Source organism: Lissotriton vulgaris, chromosome 1_1 (genome assembly GCF_964263255.1).
Source record: "Lissotriton vulgaris chromosome 1_1, aLisVul1.2, whole genome shotgun sequence".
NCBI lineage: Eukaryota > Metazoa > Chordata > Amphibia > Caudata > Salamandridae > Lissotriton > Lissotriton vulgaris.
Window position 1 is genome coordinate 309,497,329 of NC_141685.1, and position 26,407 is coordinate 309,523,735.

Here is a 26,407-nt window from a genome sequence, read left to right on the forward strand (position 1 = left end):
CTAACCCTCTAGAGGATACAAATAAAATTAAAACTCTAAATACACTGAAAAAGATGTTCATAGATTTGGGCTTGCAAGCGGGTCCTCTCCCTGATTTGTGTAAACTTATGAGGGGAACAACTATATTTTGTGGGAAATTAACATGCAAAACTAGTTTGAGTGAGGGAAAGCAAGAGATGAATGGAAGATCCCGGCATGGATACTTGCACCACTGATGCAGTGAAAGTCTTCTTTCTGTATTTTTTTCTTGGAAATGTAGTTTACGTTATAGAGGGTCCCAATGAGAATGTTGAATAATAACTTAAAATCATTAAAGGTAATGTCTGAATGTTTATGTGGTTTTTAACATATACATTGTTTTACAACGTTTAGTAGTCGGGCGGAGATGTTCTTTGCCCAATATCAAGATCATACTTGGGTTAGTTACCAGCAGTTTTCTCACTAGAAGCTTCTAAAACTGCCTTTGTTCAATTTGAGATTACTACATTGACTTAGCTGAAGTTTTCAGTGGGAAATTCCCTGCTTGTTCTGTATGATATGATTTGCTCACAAAACAATAAAAAATTCAAATAAAAAAAGTACAAAATGCCAACTGTCCATGTTGATGGAAAAAGTTTCTTCTTCCACAGGCCAACCATTTCATGAAAACTGGTAAGAATTCCTCCCCCTAGAGATGGTGGATTATTGCAATAATGTCTGCTGGCCTACCAAAATCACAGAAAAGGCAAATAATCCAGAGTTTGAACATAAAAAACCTCACAAGACCATCACAGGTCGTTTTGGCAAGAAAGGCCTACTCTATTTGGAAAGTCTGATCTTCCACAGTTCCACTATTTTCCTAGTCTTTTACTTCAGTGACATTCTGCTCTTTATGCCAAGTTCATGTATTCTACGGTATCTCTCTTTAGACGTTTCTGTTGATATACCACACGTTTCCACTTTTACTTATGGCCAATGCGCCATTCTTTCATTTGTCCCCCGTTTCACGCCATTGGATCCTCCTGCCCTACAATAGTTTCTCCCTTTCCCTCATATTAAAGTACCTTAGATTCCCCTAATGCGCGCACCTGCTTTTTAGAAAATCAGATGTTTATATTAGTGCTGTTTCTGCTATGTACATGGGGCTCACTCACACCCCAGAAGGCATGTGTAAAGTGCAGGTGCCCTGTAGTATGCATCCTAATCTCTGAACTCCACCAAGAAAGCATGCATGTCTAATATATTTGGTTCATTGAAATGAAGAAAGAATTGTAAACCTGTTTAACATATGAGGATGTGTTTAGGCCTCACCAACATAAACTCTGAACATAGGAGTCCAACATCCATGTTTTGATTATTAGGTATTTGATAGAAGTTGGCCATGGTTCCAAAAGCCATCCGAGCACTTTACAGAGGTAACTTTTCTTGTAGCATGATAATTAATTATAAAAGGCGTGTCAGACCTGTTCAGGGGATACTGGGCCGGCACAAGGGTGCTGGGGTCCATTTGCCTTTGCTATCTTGAGGTCAGTCCTGCTAAAGCTGTGCAAACAGGGCCATGTACACCCTTTCTGCTCTTGACACTTGCTACATTTCCTTCTCCAGATTGTGAGGCATTATACTTCAACATTAGTTCCTCTGATCAAGAAACCCTCGAAGGATTGTTAATATATCGCCCACCTGGCTCAAAAACAAACTTTTTAACAAACTTGTCGTCTTTACTAGAACTGGGTATGTTATCCAGATGCTTTATCAGCTGGGTGATTTGAATTTTCAAATCAAAGAAACCCAGCTAATCCAAAGTACCCTGGTCCCTGAGCTGGAAGCAGAGGGATCAGCGAGAGGTTACACTTCCTGGCTAAAATCTATCTTTGCCAAACTAGCCCCTATGACCGAGGCAGACAGAAATAGAAAAACTCTATCGGCCCCATGTTTTTCCGAAGCCCTAAGATTAGACAAACAAGCCTGCAGGAGACAAGAAAGAACATGGCGGAAAACTATGATGAGGCTGAAAAAGAACAATATAAGCTCATGCGAGCAAGCACTGTTTGAAGCTCAACTCGAGTAAAACCAAGGTGGTGCTTTTTGGAAGACTGGCTCCCCTTTGCTCACCAGGCTGGTGGCCAAGCATCCTGGACCCTCCTCGCACTCCGGTAGTGAAAGCTAAAAATCTGTGGATCATAATAGATGAGAAGCTGAATTTCAAATCACAAGTTTCTAAGGTGGTGTCTTCTGCATTTCTCACCATCAGAACAGTGCGTAAAATTCTTCCATTTGTTCCAAAAAGCGCTAGAAAGACTGTTCTAACTTCCCTTGTTTTGACCAAAATAGACTACTGTAATGCATATATATATATATATATATATATATATATATATATATATATATATATATAATATGATTCTACTGTCCAATCAACTTAGAAGACTGCAGTCGGCGCAGAATGCTGCTGTTAGATTGGTGCTAAATGTCCCCAAGCATCAGGGCCGGAATACAAAAGCTGCACTGGCTGCCAGTAGCTCAATGTGTGAAATCCAAGGCACTGTGTTTAGCACATAAGGCACTACACAGAGTAGGTCCACGGTTTCTTTGGCATATCTTAAACTGGCATTCCCTCAATAGACCGCTGCGATCGGCTACTGCCTTCTAGATGCCCACTTACAGAATCAGGATGACAAACTGGGGGAGGGGGAGGGGGAGGGGGAGGTGGAGGTGGAGGTGGAGGTGGAGTTTCAGTCATAGCACCATTAGGCTTTGGAACTCTCTCCGCTTGCTCTTAGGAAGTTACCTTCTCATTCATGAGTTCAGGGAAAACCTTAAGACATGGCTATTCAAAAACTAAGCTCCCTGTACAGTTTGCGGTCCGTAAGCGCCTAGACACCCTAGGGTATTAGTGCGCTATAGAAATTGTGATAACATTAAGAATGACAAGCTGTCAAAGGCTTTTCAGGGAGATAGTGATAAGGGTAGAGAGGTAAAGGGACACTCTAACTTTCCGCCCAGCACAGTGACTGTCTCAATAAAAAGATAAGTACTTTAGTATCACAGCAAAACGAAATACAACATACAGTAATAGAGGGTTCAGCTGCACGGTTCTGAAACACATCTACAAGGCTCTAGTCAAGAACAGAAATTCTCCTCAATCTACAGTGGTTTAACAGAGCTACTACGGTGCCTACAATATCTACAATGTTTTAAAAGTTATTGAAATGTCATAAGCAAAAATCGGGCACAAGTGTAAGTTCACTCTTAGGCTGTTACACGAAACTGCCATGTTTGGTAACTCACAGGTCAGTCTGTTTGGCTCTTTAGAAAAAGAGTTCCTGCTCAATTGTTAAGCGCAACACTGTCACCCATAGGGGTATCTGGGCTAAGGGTGGGCTTAGTTTGAGTACCACTACGTGGAATTCTGTAGAATTGATCAAAAACTCATATCACCTCAATTAATTAAACAGAAACCTCGCATACCCTTGATAAAACAAGTAACTCTATAATTACATGCAAAAAATGCATATAATCATCTCACTAAAGTGAAAATGAAAATACAGTGAGCAGTGAGAGAGGTGATGATTTTGGTGTCCTCACTAACCATGGGAGAGAACTAGACAGATGCCTTGAACACAAAGAGCACATCATGCTGAACGATTGGTGTTGGTCCCATCCTCCTAGGACCACCCCAAGCACAGTTATGGGCAAAAATAAAATCCCAAACTAAGGCCCTGCAAAGCATTATTGGTCGAGATCTAGAGTGCAGTGAATATTATAGTATCCAATATCAAAACATTCCTCAAGAGGCAGGCTCTCCCACTCAGCTGAGAACTAATACTATAATATTCACTGCACTCTAGAATCTTGCCCCGGATGCTGGTCCTGCTGGTATAAGCAAATAATTTCAGTTCGGATTTTAGAAAGTCATGGAGTTAAAAAATAAAGAGCAAGATTATTTGTTGGTACTAAACATTGAATGTCTATCTAGAAATGTTGCATATACAGAGTTTTGTAGTTTGACTTGTTTTGCACTTAAATTGTATCTAATATGTACCACTGTCTCTTTCTCCCACCACTCCCCGGCAATAGCCAGTTATGAAAGGAGATAATATAAAAACAATGGGTAACCATGGTTTGTCAATGAACATAAAAAATGTTCCACTGCTTGGCCGTCTGTTTTTATCTGTTCAAATTGTCATCTGCAATAGCGGAATGATAACTGTACTAGTCTTAATCCTAAACTTTTTTTTTGTTGTGTTACTTCTACAGGCTCCAAAGAGGCGTAAACCTGGTACTAACTCTCAGGTGCAGAGCTGGGAAACTTTCATATCACCTTTCCGAAAACCCCTGGCCCAGCTGACCAATCGACCTGTTTGCCTGGATAGCAGCAAACATGTAAGTTCCAGTGTTTTCGTACATGCAACTGCCTCAAAACTCGCGCCCTTTCATGGGCAAGGAAAGGTTTGCTTCTCCATTCACGGTCTTAGAGATTGAGACAAAGGCTGATGGGCCGCCTTGTGTTTCATTTTATTTTTTTTATTCTCTTAGGTTTTCAGCACACATAATGATTATTGTTTGGATCATCAAATTAATTAAATGACAATATAGTGAAAAGTGTAGGCTTTACATGGGAAAGTAAGTTATTTAGATGTCCTTACTAGCTTTCATTCACTATTAAAGTACCATTCTGTTATTCTATTTGTAGTTATAATGTTCATTGGTTGGTAGGCAAGTTGATCGCAATGGCTGCTACCCAGGTAGGCCAAGTTCCGACAAGAAACATCTTAGGGTTTTTCATTCATCGCTCACCGCCGCCTAATAAAACACCTAACTGCATTCTGCTGTTATGCAACGGTAGAGAAAAATGTGTGGACATAAGAAAGTTATTTTACTGTTGCACTGATAATCTATTGATAAGAAAGAGGTCACTACTGTCCTCACTCCCTTTTATAGGATATTCATAAGATTTATTTCCTTGCTGCATATGAAATTGAGTCAGTCGGAGGATTGTGAGGGCATCCCCATATCATCAGACCCAAACGAAAGTGACACATTTTAGCAGGTGTTTTCAGCAAACGTTTGAGTAGAACTATAGATTTTTGGATTTCTGTATTTCTATTCTGCATAATAATTCCGGAGAATTGTCAGTAGATCTCAGTACTTTCTGATATATTATTCCCTTTTTTTATTTTATGACCTGAAAACGAATTCCAATCTTTACATTGCATACTACTGTTCGTTAATGTGCAAAGTTCTGAAATGGTTTGTAATAGAAATCATCACTCTGTAGAGATGTAATAACATTTTTAAATTATTATGATTTTCAGGCAAGTCCTGAAATGTTTCAAACCTTTGCGAGCAGAAATAAAATTCTGCACACTACTTTTTTCTGGTCAGTGGCACCCTCTGCATCGCTGAAGGAATTTAGGAAACCTGGGTGTGTGGCTTAGTAATCACTATCTATAGACTATCGAATTTGGTAATAACCATCAGTGCCCAACTTGTTACACCTTCGTGTTTGATTCACCCTTATGGAAACTTTATTTCTTGCAGAAATATAAAGGTGAGCATTGTGCATCTTTGATGACTTGTTTCTTTAGCCAACCTACTCAGTGCATCTTCTGTGTCTTCTGTCTGAACTCCTGCACTGGAGTTCATTTTCCAATATTGCCTCAGTTAGACTTCAAAGCATAACTGTTTCCTGTAAGAGAAGACAATAATTGGTAACCTATAATTGGCAATGTATACAATATCATATCTTACATACCATGTTTTACTTGGCACTATTAAAAGTCCATAATTTTTTAATGTGTACCTTATGTTCATGTGTACTGTCTCTTTATAGGAAGTATTTATTCGAAGTATTTTGTCCAAGCCTTTCAAGGTTCCAATTCCTAATTATAAAGGTAAGTATTTAAAAACTCTATTAAGTGTGTTCTTTCTTTGCAAACGGAATGGTAAACTTATGAAGCTCTATATTTTTATCATATTCTTTACACCAATCCTCCAACCCCGGTTGTAATCAAATTCAGTGATGGCGTGCTCACACATAGCTGTTTCTGTCGGCCACAGATAAAGAAAATGACTTCTGCAAAAAAGCTGAACTGGAGCATGCACCAGCCCGCTTACCAATCCTAAAATGCACAAAGGACTTGGTTGTCCATCATCAATGTAATACAATGAGAATATAGTAAAAAGTGTGGGCTGTGTACCAGAACGTTTGGTATTTAGACGCCATTACTCGCTTTCAAACACTATTCAAGTATCATTCTCTTTTTTGTAATTTTAATTCTAATATGCAAAATAGATATGTACAACAGAAATTGAGAGATTAAAGTATAGTAAGGCCATTTTCAAAGTCGGCATAGCATAGAAGATACATTTGTGTTTTAGGGTCAGAAATGAGTTTTAAAATGTGACTAAAGTGCTCCTAGTTAATCCTACTGAACGTATCTTTTCTACACCACGCCAGCCAATACCCTAGCAATCATTGACTGCAAACAGTGGTATATTGTATGCTGAACAGACCCAATTTAACACCTGTCCGATACATAGAACACTTAGTAACTTATCGACCTAAAACTAACATGACCGCACCCCTTGCAGGCAGATTCATAGCAATGTTACTTATCTATTTCCCGCCAAGTAATCTGAGCTTCTTAATGGTAACCTTGTGCACCAGTATGAGGAAAGAAAACATAGAGATATAGTTCTGTAGATAAAGTAATAATAATCGAGACAAAAACATCTTATCTTTGATAAGATGTAGAACAATAATTTTAAAGTTCAATTTTTATAAATCCTTTAAAGCTGGAGCTAGGCAATGAATTAAAAACATGAACAATTTAGGATTAAGATTATTCCTTGGACTAAGGTACACCCAATGATTCAGGTATCTAATTGACTAACATTTGTTTGTACAAATCATCCCAAATGCTTTAGTTTGTTCAATGATTCAAAGCAAAATAACAATTGAAAAGGGCTTAAATGGCAGAGAAGTTTGGAAAGCGCAAATGCAAGACAGTAGATTTCATACATCCTTTAAATGCAAGTATTTTGTTAGTTTTTCTTTTATATCCATTGTATTCTCTGACTACCACCTTCCTCTTTGACACTATGAAGTTGGTGGTTTTTAGTTGGGAAGTTTACTTTGTTTCAAATTCAGTCTAACATTTCATGAGATTGACTGTTAATTACTTATTCCTGGCATAATGAAATTTCTAATAGCTACTTCCCCAAAAATTTGAGTCTGTTTTTTTCCTGATGTTTTAGGAGCCCTTGGCGTACGGGCACTGGGTATTAAAAAGGCTGGTGTCAGGCGGGCACTGCATGACCCCTTTGAAGACGGGGCACTAGTTCTTTATGAGCCGCCTCCTCTGAGCGCTCATGACCTGCTCAAAGTCGACAAGTAAGGCACCATACTTCGAATTTTATACAACTGTTCTCATGTGTAAGTTTATTTTCATGACGTAGGAGCTCGACCAGTGTTATAAGTGAAACGTGTAAAATATTGTGTGTGTGGAGAATATCCCTGGTATCACACCAGTTTTCTAAAATGTTATTGATTTTTTTGTTTCAAACTGGTGCTAAAGGTCAAAAAGCATGTGTAGCGTTTATACTACGCTTGGAATCGCTAATAGGCCCACATTCAAACAAATTCAAATATACCCCCTCCATGAAACATGTTTTGCTTAAGTGCAGTTTTTGCAAACCACCAACTACTCTGATGTTGCAATGAAACTTGGTAGGTACAGTTACAATTTTAGGGCAGTTTCATTATAATCTAGTCATGTGTAACAATGAAGTGATTGTTCATCAGAAGTTAATACTTTAGGCTTCCCACCTTTTCATTTAGAGGAAAGCTGTCCATCACCACATTTTACTTTTGGTTGAGTATTTATTTTATGTTCTCTTGGCATGCAAGACTCCTCAGTAGTTAGGAAATGTTACAATACAACGGTGCAGAAAAAATCCATCAACAGGCTAGTCCAGCAGTTGTAGAGAGAGAACTGACTAGTAGGTGGCCAATAAACGCGAGTTTGCCACCAGAAGTGGGACACCACATGCTGATTTGGACACAGTAATTCTGTGTCCACATATACTTCACGAGGACAAAAAATTGAATAGCTGGTCTTGGATGCAGAGGTTCTGTCCAGAATCACTATTGTCAGCCACATGCTATCCCTCCACCTAAATCCAGCCCACTTGACGTAAATTATATAGCTTGACTGATTAAAAGAAAATGTAACTCCGCTTCCAAACCTGTTTAATTATACTAATATGCATTTAACAGAAACTACAGGAACAGTATAGCGAGAACCTTATTGAAAACACATATCCAACAAACTCCTATAGCTGTAAAGCATGATAGTGCTATTTGAGAAGTCATGAAATTAAAGTTAGAAATTTGCAGCCTGCTGCTCAAGTGAAATAAACCTTGTCCAATACAAGAAACATGATCGTGTATTGACTTTGTAGGCAGATCCTCCATTTGGGGTGTGTGTGGAGAAGTGTGGCTCAGGGGTTAGAGGCGGCAGACCTGGAGCTTGAGTTCGGCCCGGGACCAGGGTTCAATTCCCCGCCTCGGCGGGTCTTGGGCCCAAAAATTCCACGGACTCGTTAATTCTCGCTCCGGTGCCTTCTCAACTCACGGGTTCACACTCTGCGACTCTGGGCAATAGCTTGCTTAATCTCCACAATGGCCCCTCGTGGTGGGATGCCTGGCTTTCACCGTGTGGATACCATGCCAAGGTTATCTCACAGGGGAATACCAGGACGGGTTCCCTAAGCAAGCGCTGAGATGCCCCCGGGTAAGTCGTGCGCTATATAAGACTCATTCATTTCATTTATAAGACTCATTCATTTCATTCATTTCATTTTTATTTTAATGTATCTCAAAGACAGAATTGCATGACTAAGTACTTGTTTTTTTTGATCCACCCCAGGGAGAAAGTGCCAGTCCATGTTGTGGTTGATCCTATACTGTGTCGAATTTTACGTCCACATCAAAGAGAAGTATGTTTTGATGACAATTTATTTTAAACAGTGTGCACACTAAAGATCTAGGAATTAATTCAAGTTGTTTTTTGTACTGCACACAATTGTTGGGAATTTAGATTAATGATTTAAAAAATCTGAAGATGCCTCTATCAAAAGGTTAGAATGCAAGGAGAAGGCCTCGGGCATTGCTCTTACTTTCTCCTGGGTTGATGGGTCTACTACTCCCTTACTGAACATAGTTAATCATTTCATCTGCAAATGCCATGACTGCTGTGGTGTCTTCTTTGTTTAGCCGTGCCCATTTGACCAAATCTGAAAAATAGTGGGTAATAACAATCACTTTTGCATTTGTAATTGTAGCAGGAGGACATTTCCAATCTGTTATGAGTTTCATTATGATCCAGTCTGCCCCCACTTGGTAATTAAATTGTGATTGTAATTATGTATGTGCAATGTATATTGCACAAACTTAGCCAAAAGGGAGCGAAGCACTGTACTGGATCAAAGGCAAGCATATAGTCAACGATTGATGGGAGAGGTTGCTTGGGCCTGCGAGCAGAAGAGTACAGTTAATGCATTGTGATGGCTTTAAAGAAGTGCGTAGAGATCTAGAAAGTTTTGAGTAGGGAGCTACCCTTTCTGACAGGAAAAGGATTGGGTCAACAATCATACAAAATACAGAGCTCCTTCTCCTGGATTTAGTAAATCATGAGTAAAGTACATCCCTAGGGGGATGTTCTCATTGGACAACAAGGGATTTGCAGTATTGTACGGGTTACCAAATTTACAACTAAAACAATCTGTTGGACCCACAAGAACTATAGAAACCTCATGCACACGGACAAAAGTTTATGTAAAATGTCATTCATTTATTTTATAAAAGTTAAAAATTCATAGTAACACAGAACATGTTATATGAAACAACAAGAAATACACTTTCAATTTTTGCAAAAATTTACACTCAAATGTTAAAAAGAGTTATGAGATTAAAAAATGCTATTATAGTTGGTATGTTTGACCAATAAATGTGATGTTTTAATATGTTGATGTAGACAGTGCTATAATAGCATTTTTTAATCTCCTAACTCTTTTTAACATTTGAGTGTATATTTTTGCAAAAATTTAAAGTGTATTTCTTGTTGTTTCATGTAATCTTTCTGGAGTATAATACCAATAAGTCGATATTTTAGTGAATGTTTCAGTGATCCCTATATGGTATGCAGAATGCCTAGCCCGATACGAGATCTGGTCCCATTCCTTATGGCTCAGCGTCCTGCCTAGTTCTCGATTCCACCGCTCTCTGCCTGGGTTGTGAAAGTGGAAGGGTGGCGGCTGCAACAGTTTGTAAAGATCAGAGATGTGTTTAGTGTCGGACGTGCGTGTGATCAACCACTTCTAGTATGGCGACAACCTCCTGTCAGCTAACTCCCGCACCTGTGGCTGTAACGCCCAATGCCTCGCCTGCCAATAACGCATCCTATCCGATTCGGACAACCGTAATTCCTCCTTGAGGCTCCGAAAAGGGAGGACCCCATTCGTGTCATACAATTGTGCGAGCGCCCTACAACCGGCTGTGCGCCAGTGCGTGAAGGCCCCTGGTTCCATCCCTGGTGTAAAGTCCGGGTTGTCCACTATTGGCGTAAACGGGGAGGGGAACGTAGTGAGCTCATGGACCCTGCAAGTGGCGTCCCACACTTTCAGTGGGACCCGCGTGACATAGGATGCATAAAGATTAGGAAGGCGGTGAGCCCTACGCAGAAAGGGCACCTCCTGCAGCGGGCGACCTGCGACTGCCTGGTCCTGGAAGAGCCAGGGTTTGTCTGACTCCCACCTACTCCACTCCACCAGATACCGCAATTGCTCTGCTTGAAAGTACTTGCGCAAATCCTGGACACCCTGACCCCCCGACTCCGGAGCCAACATCGTGAGAACTCTCTTAATTCGAGGTTTGCGACCCTGCCAAATGAAACGGGCTAGGACTGCTTGAGTCTGCTTGATCCATCCCTTAGGCGGCTGTAGTGGCAGTGCCCGAAACAGATACAAAACCTGGGGGAGGATTGTCATCTTGACCGCCGCCACTCTGCCAAGCCATGATATCATGCCCTTACCCCATCTACCCAGCTCCTCCCTGATCTTCTTACTCAGAGCCTCATAATTAGCTGTGACCGTTGCCGGCAACGTAGGAGCTAACAGTATACCTAGGTACTGTGCTTGGTGCGACGACCAGTGCATAGGGAAGAGCCCCTGCAACTCCGATCGAGTGGCAGCCGTTAGGGAAAGATCCAATGCACCGACTTCCCCATGTTCATGCGGAAGCCAGCCACTGACAAAAAAGCCTCCAGTTCGCTAATACACGCGGGGAGAGCTCGCCTCGGATGGTCCAGGGAGAATATCACGTCATCAGCATAAAGGCTGAGTGTATGGACATATCCACCCATTTTCACACCTGTCACGTCCGGGTTTTGGCGTATCCTCTGGGCGAACGGTTCCATATATAAGGCGAAGAGAAGTGGCGACAGTGGGCAACCCTGTCTGGTTCCTCTCTCGATGTTAAATCCTTGGGAGTTACAACCGTTCACCCGTACCACCGCAGTTTGAAACCTATAGCAGTTAAATACCATAGTGCGGAACTTTTCTCCAATCCCCATTCTCTCCAACACTCCCTCCAAATAGGGCCAGTGCACCCGGTCAAACCCTTTCTCAGCGTCGACAGATAGCAGCATTCGTTCCCCCGGGATTCTGGAGGCTTTCTCCAAAATGTGGACTATCCGCTTGGTGTTATCCACCGTCTGCCTCCCCGGTATAAAGCCCGCTTGGTCCGACTCTACCAATCCGGGCAGGTGGAGCGCCAACCTTGCCGCCAGGATCCCTGTATATAATTTTAGGTCAACATTGAGGAGAGAGATCGGCCGATATGAGCTGCATTTGGTCCGGTCCTTTCCAGGTTTAGGGATAACTGACACTGTCGCCTGTAGGAGATCGGGTGGAATGGCTCCCGAGATGGAGAAGGAATTAAAGAGTCTGGTTAGAATGGGTGCCAGCACGTCACTGAACGTCTTATAAAAGAGTGTGGAGACCCGTCAGGGCCCGGGGCCTTGCCATGCTTGAGTCTGGAGATGGCTGTAATCACCTCCTCAACCCTGATTTCTCTCTCCAAGTACTCTGTTTGTATCGGCGCCAAAGATGGGAGGGTGATCGTATCTAAGTATTTCTCCGCGTTTCCCTCCCCAGGAGATCTTCCGTATATAGCTTTGCATAGAATCGCCGGAAGGTCTCTGCTATCTGAGCATCGTCAGAAACCACCGCTCAGTCACCAGCCTCAATCTCTTTCACTCGACGACACTGGTGAGACTCTCTCAATTTATGCGCTAGAATCCGGCCACACCTGTCCCCTCCTGTATAATACGCATGCTGCAACCTCAGCGCTGCATATTCGGCCCTATCCATGTCCAACGCTGATAGGACTTTCCTCGCCGCCTTCAACTGCTTCCAGATTCTAGGGGCCCCCATACGGCTGTGCACCTGCTCAAATTCCCGGACCTTCTGCGTCCGTTCATCACGCTTCTGACGCCGTTCCCTATTCTCTGCCGAGGAGACAGCAATGTATTCTCCCCTCAGGACCGTTTTAAGCGCTGCCCATTGAGTTGCTAGCGAGGTCTCCCCATTGTCATTATGAGCCTGGTATTCTCTGATCGATTCCTTTATGCGCGTCACCACCATTTTCTTATGCAAGAGCGTATCTCTGAGCCGCCACACCCCGCGGGGTGCCGGTGTCGACGGCAGCGTGAAGACGCCCGAGACCGGTGCGTGATCTGACAGGGAGAGGACCCCAATTTCAGATGCTGTGGCCAAGTCACGGACTAGGCCAGTGACTAAAATATGATCCAGCCTCGCGTAAGTTTTATGTGCATGAGAATAGTAGGAATAGTCCCTATCTGTAGGGTGGAGGTGGCGCCATAGATCGTGGAGATCAAGATCAGCTAATTGACCCTTTCCAGTATGCGATAGTTCCCCCGTCTGTGGGTAACGTTGTGTTGATCTGTCCATAGAGGAATCGAGCACCATGTTCAGGCCCGCCCCTATAATGATATGCCTGTCTGGGGACGCTGTTATGTCCACCAAGGCAGAGTGACGGAAGCGCTCCTGATGGTCATTCGGGCTGTATACTGTCCCTATAGTGAGCGTCAGTGACCCCAGTTTGAACCTGTACGCCAAAAGCCTCCCTTTCTGCTCTGCGAGTTTGTGGAGAACCTCCCCTCTAAAGGACCCAGACACCAAGATTGCCACCCCGCTGTTTTGGAATTGTTCGAGGAAGAAAAACTGTGTGGGGAACTTGCGTGAGCGAATCCTATGGCAGTCACGCGCCAGCAAATGAGTCTCCTGCAGAAGGCAGATGTCCGCCTGCGTACCCTCTAGTAGAGACAAGACAGCTCTTCTTTTAACCGGATTGTTGAGCCCCTTAACGTTCAGGGTCACCCCCTTAAGGGTCACCATAATTAATCAAACCAAAGCGGCAAGAGCAAATGAGCAATAGCTGTAAGAGGTAGAGCCGTGGCCAGATAAGCCCAGGAGCCCCCTTCGGGGCAGCATGTACACACCAAAAGCTCTGGATGGAGCCCCACTCCCTTACCCTCAACCTCCTCCCAACTCCCAACTCCCCCACCCCGAACCCCAAACCCCGGCAGAAACTCCCCAACCGCCTCCCACCTTCCCCTCCCTTGCACACCACAACCAACCCAACCCCAACTGCTCCCCACTGCCCCCCCCTCTTCCAGTCGGGCCCAAGGATCCATTGTCCCAGTCCAGTCCAGGATGGACAAGTCTGTGGAAAAATAATCAAGTGGGCGTCCGGCCACAACCCACTCACCATTCACCCCCCCTCCCCCGGATCCCCAAACCTGCTATGTCAGTGGTGCTTCATCGATCTCCCCCCGGAGTTCTCTCAAGCTGTCAAAGTGACCTCGCCGGCTGCAGTAGACCTGTCCACCTCTTGGATGTCCTCATCCATGTCCGCTCTGATTGTGGTCGAGTCCGGTCGTGCTGAGGACTTGGAGGGGCGCCTCCGTGTCACCGATTGCCAACCATCCCTGGTAGTGCAACGTCTACGTGGAGTAGGCACTGCATAGTCTGTCGCGGTGATCCCCAAGACGCTACAAATATCCTGCAAAGAGCGAAGCTGGAGGAGTGTTCCATTCCACCTGAAGATGAGCCGGAAAGGGTGGCCCCAGGAATATTGCGTGTCGTGGTCCCTCAGGAAGTCTGTGGCGATTTTGAAAGCTTTGCGCTTCTGAAGCGTGATCACCGAGAGATCCTGAAAAAGGGCAATCCGGTGTCCCCTAAAGCTTAGGGACTGCTGCCGTCGAGCTTCACGGAGAATCCGCTCCTTCAAAGGATAGTCCGGCAGGAAGGCCAAGATATCCGGCGGGGGGGCCGAGGCCCGGCGCGGCGGTCCCACCCTGTGTGCTCTGTCTATCCTAATGACAGTCCATCGGCTCACCTAAAATCTCTCTGAAGAGGTCCTGCAGATAACCTGTCGCGTCCTCCCCCCTCCTCTCCGGATGGGACGCCACGGACCCTAATATTGTTTCGGCGAGAACGGTTTTCAAGATCCTCATTGTGTGCTTGGAGGTCAAGCTGCTTGTCTTGAAGACGCAGCACCTCCTGCTGCAGTTGAATTATCTCCTCGTCTCGGGTATCTCCCGCTGCTTCTACAGTGATCACTCTCTCGCCCAATCCATCTACTTCTCTGCGCACTTCCCGCACTTCTCCAGCCACCTCCTGTTTCAGTGCTTGGAAATCGTCCCTGAGTGAGCTAAAAAGAGATTCCAGGAAAGACCTGGTCACTGGGGGCTCGCCACCCACTGCCCCCTGGGAGCTGCTCGCGGGGCTCGACGATTGCTGACCCCTATCTTGCCTCGCCGGGCCCCTCGTTAGCATGTCCTGCTGCGTTCGATCCCCCTTCTTATTTCCTCTGTTGCCAGCCATGACACCTCCTAAAGTGCTCTCTTGGAGCAGCTCCAAGAAAAGAGGCGAAAGTTCCGGGCTAGTCCTGCCCAGTCCGGTAGGGAGCTTAGAGCTGCAGCGTCTCTCTTCCTCGTCTCACCACGCCCCTCTCCACGGCCCGGGAGTCGGGAGTGCACCCCAGCGGCCCGGTAACAGGGCACCGGGATCAGGCAGCACGGGTCCGCACCCCGCAGACCAAACCAGCCATACCCAGTGAGGCACCGGCCCAGCGGGAAAGCTGTGCCTCGCAATAGTGTCCTATCCACTCACCGGGCTCCGGCTCCCCCGCTTTGCACCTCCGCCACTACTCCGTCGTGGCTCACAGTCGTCGTTTTCTGAGACCTGCGCGTGCTCTCGGGCCATATGCCGGAGGTATCCTGTCGCCGGACCACAGTCCTGGCGCCACTCCCGGGCCCGCTCGGACGTCCTCTCCTCACTCCACGCTTGAGACCGATCCGCTCCAGCGGCCTCCCACGCGTCGTCCGGGTCTCGTGCGGGGTCGCGCCGTGACCGCGCACCACCAGTTCTGCTCCCCGGACAAATATAGCGAGCCGTCGGTGTGATTCAGGCCCCCGCTTATGATCCCGGGTTCTCCGGGCCTCTCCCTTGTTTGGCCCACCTTGGCAGCTCAATCGTTACTGGGGCCGCGTGTGTTCGGCGCTCAGGCCTGCGCTTCCGCCCTCCGCTGCTCGCTTAGCGAGAGCTCTATCGGCCACCTCCCGGTCCTCTTCAGCGCGCAGTCCGAACCTGAGTCTCGATGCTCATTGGGGCTCGTCCGCCATCCTTCATCGGTCACCGTCGCAGCCCCGAAATTCGGGCTCCAGAGGCGGCCGGAGGAATCCTTGGGCTAGGCCGCGTCCCCGGTCTCTCTTAGTTAGATCAGCGTGCTGGGACTCCGCCTCTTTCACTCTTGCGTGCGATCCCCGCTCCACTCGGGGCGCCAACACACTCTTGGGCCGCCACTCACCGCTTCCGGGCCATAGAGAAGTCCCACCGCTGCCTCATCAGAGATAGTTTATGATTCAAAACATAAGGTGCTACAAGGGATTTGTTTCAGAAATGTTTGCTCTTAGTCAACGAGTGGTGTCACAATTTCACACTCTTAAGTATCCAAAGGATATCAAAATTGTTCCGAGTTGGCGTCTAACGACAGCATTAAAGGAGATGACATCCTGCTATCATCTCCTTTAATGCTGTCGTTAGACGCCAACTTACAACCACGCTTTATTGTTTAATTTGGGTTGTTTGTTTGAATTAGCTGGAGCTGATACTCATTGTTATGAACCATAGAAAAAATTTTTTTGTCTTTCTTCGTTCATGACCTTTTTTGCTTGAATTAATTTATGTTTACATCCCTTGTCACTTTTACAAAGTAAAGATTCACTTCTGAACAAACCTTCCTGCTTTTGCTCTGTTTTATCTGTGCCTTCCATGCATTTATGCTGTGCTCGGAACAATTTTGATATCCTTTGGATACTTAAGAGTGTGAAATTGTGACACCACTCGTTGACTAAGAGCAAACATTTCTGAAACAAATCCCTTGTTGCACCTTATGTTTTGAATCATAAACTGCCCAAGCCTACAAGGGTTTATTGGGTTTCCCTTGAGAGAAATATCATCAGAGATAGAGCACTGCGGTGCTCCGGACAGCCGCCAGGTAGGCCGCTAAGATGGCGACCCTCGGCTTCGCTACTCTCAAACTTCCGAAAGGCAGTCCCGGTGCAGCTCCAGGGGTCAGCAGAAGTACGTACTCCGGTCTTTCCGCCTCCGCCGTCACCCCAGCGCCAAACGGGGGGAGATCGGCAGCTTTTCCATGGTCTAGGGCTCCGAGGTCGGAGGAGCTCGCGGAGAGTGCGTCCGCTCACCTCGCCATCTTGGCCACGCCCCTCCAAGTGGTGGTTTTAAAACTATGGTAAATTGCATATTCAATTTTAAAAGATGGCATATCCGGATTCACTGACCAGGTAGCAGGGACAACTTTTGGCACGGGCGAGCTGGGCCCAGGCCATCATATTATCTTTCTCCAAAGCACTCTGATATCCCTCGGGATCAAGTTTGCGCTGTATAAAACTTCATAAATGAATAAATATAAATAAACTCCCCTCCCATGGACTCTCACCTCCATTTTAGGAACTGAATAGCTGATTAAAATGAGTTCTGACGTGGCAAAAGGTGTGTAAAAAGGCTGGTCACTTGATTAAGATATTCATCCACAGCCTCGGCATGAGACCAGAGAGCAAACCAAAGCCCCCTCACCCCCCCACTAGAATCACCAATGCGAGGGGTACATAGGGAAAGATTGAGGGGGAAGGGTCAGGAGGGGTGCCAAATGTAGTTTCGCCTGGGGCACTGTCTGAGGAATGCCCGGCCCTGCCAGGTTGGTGTCATTTTTGCAGGTAGACGACACTGAGCATCAGAATACAGCATCGCTGAGTAAAAGGCTTTGTTAATCTGACTCGGAGAAATTAGAGAAAGTTCTTCTGTTTACAAGCAAATTATGCAGAGGCAATTGTTAGTTTAGTCTGACAGCTGAGACCTGCTCTGCCTTTTAAATTTCTGCTGTAATTACAAAGGGGTGGGGGGTAGGAGGGGCACTCCGTCAAGGTCAACAGAGGAAACCGGTTGTGCATTCCTTGCTGATGAAGTAATCCACCTAACTGTGTGGAAACTGCAGAGATTTCGGAGGTGCACTTGTTTGCGTCTCCATGATAAATAATACATTGTTTCCGTTCCGTTCTGCTCCCCTAAAAAACAACATAAAAACGTCTTTATAAAATAATCACCCACTTGAACTTGTGCAGATTTATGCGCATGGTGGCTCGTGAAGTGGGCGCCATGCTAAACTATAAAAATAATAAATCATACAAATGGGTGCTGGGCAAAAACATTTAGTGCTGTGCTGTTACTATGAAAGTGTGCTCCATGCTGGAACTTAAAGCACGGCACCGGAGGCAGGAGGGGAATGAGGGGCTGGGATCGGGCAACATTCTTAAAGTTGGTTTTAACTGATTTCGGCGAGCCAGCAAATGTGCAGCGCCATTCTTGAACATGACAAAAGAACATAAAGTGCGCCTTAACCCCTTGCATGCGGCCGCGATTCTGCGCATGTGCGGCAGAATCGCGAGTGGGTGGGTTTATGACAGCCCCCAGCCGTCATCAGCACAAGAGCACCGTAGTGCATGACGGCTGGGGGCCGTCATCAGCATGGAAGGTGTTAAAACCACAGTGCTTTAAAACACAAAATAAAGAGCGGCCGCACTGCTTAAACAAAACAAGACTTTGCAAGTTTAGGAGAGAGCATGTCGTGAATGCAATAAAAAAAAAAACAAGCGCAGTCCTCACCGAGACCTAAAAAGTTGTCGCCACGCCATTGTGGGAATGGAAAAAGAAAGTGCTCCCCTAGTAATATGAAGACACTGTGTCACGCTGCGGAGTAAAATATCCAATCCTGATGGTTGGGGCCAAAAGTGGACACTGCGGTAACCAGGAGGGACTAAGAAGCCTCCTTTACTGATGTGTATGCCATTATCTCTGAAGAGAGACCAGCCACACCCCAAGCGTTGCATACAGCTATGTAGGCAAATGGTTAGTTTCGTCTCTTGAGTTGAACCTGCCACTTCGGTATAACAGTATATACATCGCGCAGAGAACGATCAGGTTACATGCCATCTTTTGTTACGGTTCTGCTAGTGGTTAGACTACAATTTCTAGAGTGCTGATGCACGCCCTGCAGTTTATGATAAAGGGGGTGATGAAAATGGAGAAACTACAGTTTCCTGCAGGCCTCGGTTACAAAAAAGCTGAGACGAATATTACTAACCTATGAAAAGGAGCAAAGGAAAAGTTTTCCATGGACATAGACGACAGCCAAGAACTGCACGGCCATGGCTCATGGATGGTCCGAGTCTGCCATGTTAGAATTTTAAAACGCTATATTTTCATCTTATTGTTAAAAAAAAATACAGTGATAAATACATAAGTGGTTCTTTGAAAACATTTTCAAACATTTTTGTTCTAGAAAATCCTAAAAAGAAACATATCTCTTTGAGATATTATGAATAGGCTAGGATTATAAAATTAAATTACAATGAATATTAAATATGATCGTATTTTGAAAATAGAAATAATTGGTTCCCACCAGTAGTCGCACGAGGTCGCAGTGAATATGATGGCATGGTTGGAACAGTTTTTCTTCTTTAACTGTTTTTGTATAGAGGTTTTACAATGCAATGCTCTCGCAAAAGAAGCTTCCCAGACAGACACATAGATGAGATCTAATGTTCAAAGTTGTATGTGTTAACAAAAGGTTAGAATTTCTCAAGTTATCTAATGCATGAAGTAACCACAGTGCTCAAAAGAACACGTTAGCTTCTTTTAGATTCTTTACGGTAGTGCTTTGAGGAAGGCAAATGAGTTTCCCTGATGTTGGAGCATGAAAACAGTGCTCCGGGCGAAATCAACATGTTAGTTGTTGTCATCAGAAGTTGCGGGGCCAGCATTCCCGTGGCTTGCATCACTGGGCTTTTTGGTGGAAGCTGGTGCTGCAACGTGCCTCCCTGTCCTTCTGAGAACGAAGGACACTAGGTGACAATCCCCGTCGATCAGGTCCTTTGCCTCAGAGCGGTCGGCCCGCAGCGTTGGTTCTGCTGATCCTCACTGGGGGAGCCCCAGTTACTAGGGCAACGCCGAATGAGCTGCGCTGCAAAGGCTTCCTTCGGCTCTTGTTGCAACTTAACAGAGGGCGGCTGCTGCAATCTTGATCAGCGATCAGAGACCTGGTCCTGGTAGGCTGTAACTAGACCTTTGTAACACAGTAAGACCGGAAGTTACTGCTTTGTACAGATAAATGTACTTCCTAGTCACTATTGTGACCACCTTTTCCTAAATAAGAGCCTTTTGTGAGGACCTAATAAACAATTATAACTACACAGAAACAGGTACATCTACTGTGACTCTGAGCTAATCGCACGAGACACATGGTTGTTATGTCAGTCTCTCAATAGGACTGTCAAAGCCCACTTTCACAATTACTGAAGGGTCAAACATCCTTTTATTTAAATCCTGAAGATGGTCTAATGGACGCAAGCCAGAAATAGACCGAAACGTCGAAATTCACAACATTTTCTTCTTTATCAATGTATAATTTATTTAGGAAAAGGTGGTCACATTAGTGACTAGGAAAAACATTTATTTGTACAAAGCAGTAACTGCTGGTTTTATGAAATTTTTGTTGTACTCCCCTTTTTTTATAAAACCTTTTTTGCAATACTCTAAAACACTTTTGAAAATATACACCAGTGTGCTCATCTTTTCATCTTTATCTTTTTGCTATGTAAGATTAATACATGTTGAAATAATTGTGAGTAATATCCTATGATATAAACGTTTAGAGACCATCAAATTGAGACAGCCTGTCTAGGTTTCTCATTTTGATTGAAAGACCTTTGTAAGGCCCCTTCTACTGGTCAGGGGAGGACCTACTTTTCTAGGTGGATCTAGGCTGTTAGATCGCCGCTTTAGCCCCCTGAGGAGTTGCTGCACAGATAACATGATTTACAGCTGTGTTTACAGAAACGGACCTTAGAGCATTGAAAACAATGAGCTCTCTGGTCAAATGATCTTAGAGAAGGGGAAAAGTAGTCCCTAAACAGATGTTACAGTGGGACAAACTGAAACCTACACTTCCCAGGGCGATTCTCCAGGGAAGTAAAGAATTGTGAAAAAGAAGCCAAATTACCCACTGCAAGCAAGGATTTTTACAAGACTACCGACTATACAAATCAGAATGATGGGAAGAGTCAAAGCCCACAAAGTATATACAACAGATCATCCGGGCGGCGCAAGCGCCGTTTAGGCTTGACCAACAAAGCAGCTCTGCAATTCATAAAAATCATATAACACAAACGGTCTGAGGTCTTTCCCGCAAAGAGACTACAAAATCATTAAATGCATCATTCACTGTACAAAATAATCATCACATAGACAAAGATGAGAGAAGGATTGCAAAAAATACAACACTTTGTGTAAAGCCAGTTGTAGTAAATCTAGGGAGCACATTGCATTCGTCTTCATTAATATAATGTACGTCCATTCCGACAATCAAAAAAAAGTATCCCACCTTGGTAATAGATGGGTTGCACTACTCATCAGCTGGTACACCATACGCTCATGGGCGGGGAAAGAAGCAATACCTTTTTGTTAAATAACCCTAAAACACTCTAGTAGTATCATGCTTCATTATCGGGTTCACCCTGACTCCTAAAGGTCCGGATGGGCTCAACAGTATTCCAAGGAGCACTTAGGAGAATAAGCCAAAGGGTTTTAAAGATTAAAAATCCTCCATAAACTCCAGGTATCCCTTTATTTGCGTAGTTTCAGGGGAAATTAAAACAAAAGAACAAGGGGTTGTGAGGATTTAAAGGTCCTATGACCCTGGTGCCAACATGTTTCAGCCTTTAGTGTCTGGCCCGGGTGGGTCCTAGTCTTTCTTCAGGGCAATTCAGATTCCCCCCTGCATTACAGTAAGGTACTACTTAGTCCCCAATACAATGTGAAGATAGCTGCATCTAAGGACTAGGCTGGAATATACTTATCTTTGATCCGGTACTTATGCTTTGTGTCCAACCGAGAAGTCCGGAAGAGTCCCGGTGGGGAGTAGCAGATTGACAGTGCACTGAAGTGGGAAGTAGGGGGCAAGTGATCATTAGACACCCTATCGAAACTCAGGTCCCTCTGTCAGTCTCTAACTGGGCCCGGGGGTAAAACGTACTGGGGAAGCCTCAGGAAGAGTTGAGCAGACGACCTGAGGGAGAAGGTACAGTTGAAAGCGGAACTTTCTCATGCCAAGTTCCTGCAGGAGAAACGAATAAGGTTCAAACTAGGTGGTAGAGAAAATGTTAACTGCTAATTTCTAGAGGAATCAAGGTCTGTGTCAGCTGCCTAGAGAAAAGGTGGTAGGAAGCCTTTTGGCCAAGGTGAAAATCCCTCTGGGAAATTCTAGTCACATACATTCTGTCATTGAGCCTGTTTATATGTATCTTCTTAAGCTGGGAAAAAGTATATGCATATCTTTTATGTAAATGTGGAACGATTTAACACTGCTGAATTGAGTTCTCTTAATGTTATTTGAAATGTGGGAAGATCTGATAAAAATTGCACAGTGTATCTAATTGTAAACTACTGAGAGAAAGAGAGTAAACAACAAGAATATTTTTATAAAACAGCTCGTATTTTTACACAAAGATTGGTGTAGTGTCATTTTTGAGTGGAATTTCCTTGAGTTTCTGCTGGGTGGTATGCAACCTTCACACATGTGCCTCTATTAGAGATTGTCTTACCCTAGGCCAGGCTACCCTAGGTGACCTGACAACTTTAGGTTCCAACATATTGGTGTCTAGCGGTGGGATGAAAGCTGTGGTTGCGACTACTCTGCAGTAACTAAGTGTAATCCACTAACCTACACCTGGAGTTTTCTCCTAGCGGCCCTCCTAATTTTTACTTTTGCTTTTTCCAAATTTATTCCTGGTGGTGGGGTGGAGGTAGCTTCAGGTTGCCCTTGTAACTCTATTCTTTTTGTGTGTTTAACCTTGAATTGCCTTTTGCAAAATGGAATTTGCACTGGAAGAACTGGACACTTATTCTGTGGCCCAGCTAAACGATTTCTGCCAACAAATGGGGGTGTTTTTTTAAGCGTGGTGCCAAGAAGGGGGAACTCCAGACCAGTTTGAGGGCTTGGGTGGAAGCACGCAGAGAAGGGAAGGAGTAGGATGAAGGGACAGACCGGGACACGGTCATAGAGGTAGAGGGATTATTCCATCCTGAGGTGGAAAACCTACTCCCAGGACCAATGACCTACTCTAGGAGGGGCAGTAGTGTCTCCGGGGGAAGCTTGACTGAAGCGGAACTCACCGACAGGAGGGAAATGAGGCAACTGAAATGGGAGTTGGCCAGGCTAGAACAGGAGAGGGAAGAGCAGAGGATGGCTCATGAATTCAAACTAAAAGAGTTAGAACTCCAGGCCCTGCAACGTGGACCCTCTCCTACTCCGAATGGTGGCAGCGAATCTAGAGAACCAACCAGGGAGACCAGACCCTATTTGCCTAAGGACATAATTGCCAGCTATAGTCAGGGGGATGATACAGCCAAATGGTTGGCTGCCTATGAGGTCTCCTTAAGAGCCCATGGGATCCAGGAAAAGCACTGGGGTGGGTGGGTTGTATAGGTATATGCCTCCTACTGGTCGAGACACCTTGTTAGCCTTAGAACCGGAGGAGCAGACCATCTACCACACCATGAAGCTAGCATTGATCAGGAAGTTTGGGTTAACCCCAGAAAAGTATCGCCAGAAGTTCAGGGGGAGCCACAAGTTAAGCACCCAGAACTGGGTGGACTTCCTGGATTATGCGAGGAAGGCATTGGAGGGCTGGGTACGGGGCAGTGAGGTGAAGGATTATGAGGGGTTGTATGATCTTTTTTTGAAAGAGCATCCACTCGAGAAATGCTTTCCCGAGCTGCGCCAGCACCTGGTGGACAGCAAGCTGACAACCCCCGGAAGCTTGCAGAGGAGGCGGACATCTGGGCAAGTACCCGGGTGTCCTCAAAGGGGACTGGAGGGGATTCCCAAAAGGCCGGACAGGGCGCCCCTCAGAAGAAGGAGGGGGGAGATAAAAAGCGGGAGTTCTCTAAAGGTCCCCAAAACAGTTTCCAGGGAAAGGGAACAGGTTTCACCCCTAAGGCTAACCCGCCCAGAAACCCTCATCCTGGCCAAAGCCAGCAGCCAAGGGTTGTCCACTGCTTCGAGTGTGGTGGTGTTGGACATTATAAGGTCAGATGCCCAAAGAGACCACCACCTCCCACCGGAGGAAAAGCCCCGGGAGTAGCTAGTGTAGCGCTTGGGGAGGAGTTGCCCTTAGATAAGGGGGGTGAGTGGGCGGGTGTCACCTTAGTGTCCCTGGGAGAGCGGGAGATGGTTCCAAAGATCCAGGTGCCCCCGAATACTACAAAGTATGGGCAGTGGGTCACCATCAATGGCCATAGAGGGGAGGCTCTGAGAGATCCAGGAGCCAGTATGACTATGGTGAGAAGTCAACTGGTGTCCCCAGAGCAGGTGGTTCCCAATGTACTCCACCCCGCCGCGATGGCTGACGGCAGAATGGGCGACTATCCCGTGGCTGTGGTTCCCTTTTGAGTGGGAAGGGGTTGCAGGTTCACTTCGAGTTGCCGTAAGCCCTGCCGTGCCAGTTGATTGTCTGCTGGGGAATGACATGGAGCACAATGCTTGGAGAGAGGTGGAATACCGGACGCACTCTGCGATGCTGGGTACACCTGACTGGGCCTGTGTAAGCACAAGGTCTGCGACTGCCCGGAGGGGGAGTTCGCCTGGGTTGGAGCCTGGAACAATGGCCCAACCCTCTGCCAAAAAGGGACAGACCCGAAGACAGGAGAAGCCTGCCTCGGCTTCCACACCCCATGAGACAGATCGGCCACCTGCGGTGGTGGACCAGGAGTCCGTGGAGGGGGAAGTAGTTTGTCTGGAGGACCTGCCCATCCCTGCTGAGTGGCATGTGGAGGGAGGGCCTACCAGAGAGGAGTTCTGTAAGGGCCAGAAGGAGTGCCCTACCCTTGAGGGACTGAGGCGACAGGCTGAAGCCCAGGCAGCAGGGGACGTTGCGGGACACTACCACATTTACTGGGAGGATGAACTCCTCTACAGTGAACCCAAGGTACCCTTACCTGGTTCATCAAGGGCCTTGGTAGTCCCGCAACAGTACCGAGCCTTTCTGCTGGAATTGGCTCACGCAATACCCTTGGCAGGACACTTAGGTCAGGACAAGACCTTTGCTCGGCTTGTCCCCCACTTTTACTGGCCTCAGATGAAAGTGGCGTCCAACACCTACTGTCGGACATGTGTATCCTGCCAGGCCAGTGGGAAAACAGGGGTGAAGCTGAAAGCTCCCCTGGAACCACTTCCTGTCGTTAGCACCCACTTTGAAAGGGTGGGCATCGACATTGTGGGGCCATTGGATCCACCAACATCCATCCACCAGGTTTATCCTGGTTCTGGTGGATCATGCCACACGGTACCCAGAGGCAATTTCTCTGAGGACTGTCACTGCACCTGTGGTGGCTAAGGCCCTAATGGGGATCTTTACCCGAGTGGGTTTCCCCAAAGAAGTTGTGTCCGAAAGAGGGACCAACTTTATGTCAGCATACATGCGGGCAATGTGGAAGGAGTGTGGAGTGACCTACCGGTTCACCACTCCCTATCACCCCCAGTCAAATGGACTGGTGGAAAGGTTCAACAAGACCTTGAAGGGCATGATCAGAAGTCTGCCTGAAAGCCTGCGGAGGAAATGGGACGTCCTCCTACCCTGTTTGCTATTTTCCTACAGGGAAGTGCCACAGAAGGGACCCCTTTGAGCTTCTGTATTGGCACCCTGTACGCGGTCCTCTCAGCCTGGTGAAGGATGGATGGGAGAAGTCTCCCAGGAAACCCCCCCCCAGGATGTGGTGAGCTACATGCTGGCCTTCAGGAGCCAAATGGCGAAGGTGTGGAAGCAAGCTTCTGACAACTTGGAGGCCAGCCAGGCAGTAATGAAGGAGTGGTATGACCACAACGCTCACCCGGTGGAATTGGAGCCTGGCCAGAAAGTGTGGGTGATGGAGCCTGGAGAGCTAAGTGCTCTCCAGGATCGCTGGACAGGCCCCTTTGAGGTGTTGGAGAAGAAGGGTAAGGCCACATACCTGGTGGACCTTAAGACCCCACGACAGCCCCTACGGGTGCATAATGCCAACCGACTCAAACCCCACCATGAGAGGCCCGAGGTCATCTTAATGATGGTGACTGATGGGGGAGAGGAAGCGGAAAGCGAACCCCTCCCAGACTTGTTCTCGTCTCAAGAAAAGGATGGGTCAGTGGAGGGAGTGATTATCTCTCCAACCCTAACTCCTGAACAGCGGGAGGACTGTCGCCAGATACTGGAGCAGTATTCTACGCTGTTCTCCCTTGTCCCGGGAAGGACTCGCCTGTGTACCCATGACGTGGACACAGGGGACAGCCGACCAGTTAAGTCAAAGACCTACCGGCTGTCCGACAAGGTGAAGGCTAGCATCCATGGTGAGGTTGCCAAGATGCTGGAGCTAGGAGTTATAGAACCTTCCAACAGCCCCTGGTCCAGTGGTTCTAGTGCCAAAAGCCGCTCCACCAGGCACCACTCCAGAACTGAGGTTCTGTGTGGATTACCGGGGACTGAACTCAGTTACAAAAACTGACGCTCATCCGATCCCTAGGGCGGATGAATTAATTGACCGGCTGGGAGCTGCCCAATATCTAAGTACCTTTGACCTCACTTCGGGGTACTGGCAGATCTCCCTGACAGATGGAGCAAAGGAAAGGTCAGCCTTCTCCACGCCTGAGGGACACTTCCAATTTTGCGTG

General features: G+C 46.1%; 1 protein-coding gene across 1 annotated transcript in view; it reads left to right on the plus strand.

The window, feature by feature from the left end:
* The window catches only part of RAD54L (RAD54 like), a 216,967-nt gene that overhangs the window by 42,744 nt on the left and 147,816 nt on the right, over positions 1-26,407 (plus strand). Inside the window, exons 3-6 of the mRNA XM_086952343.1 lie at positions 4,237-4,362; positions 5,813-5,873; positions 7,240-7,375; positions 8,913-8,982. Of these exons, the coding sequence (XP_086808469.1) occupies positions 4,237-4,362; positions 5,813-5,873; positions 7,240-7,375; positions 8,913-8,982 (393 nt within the window). The remainder of the gene's footprint in view (positions 1-4,236; positions 4,363-5,812; positions 5,874-7,239; positions 7,376-8,912; positions 8,983-26,407) is intronic.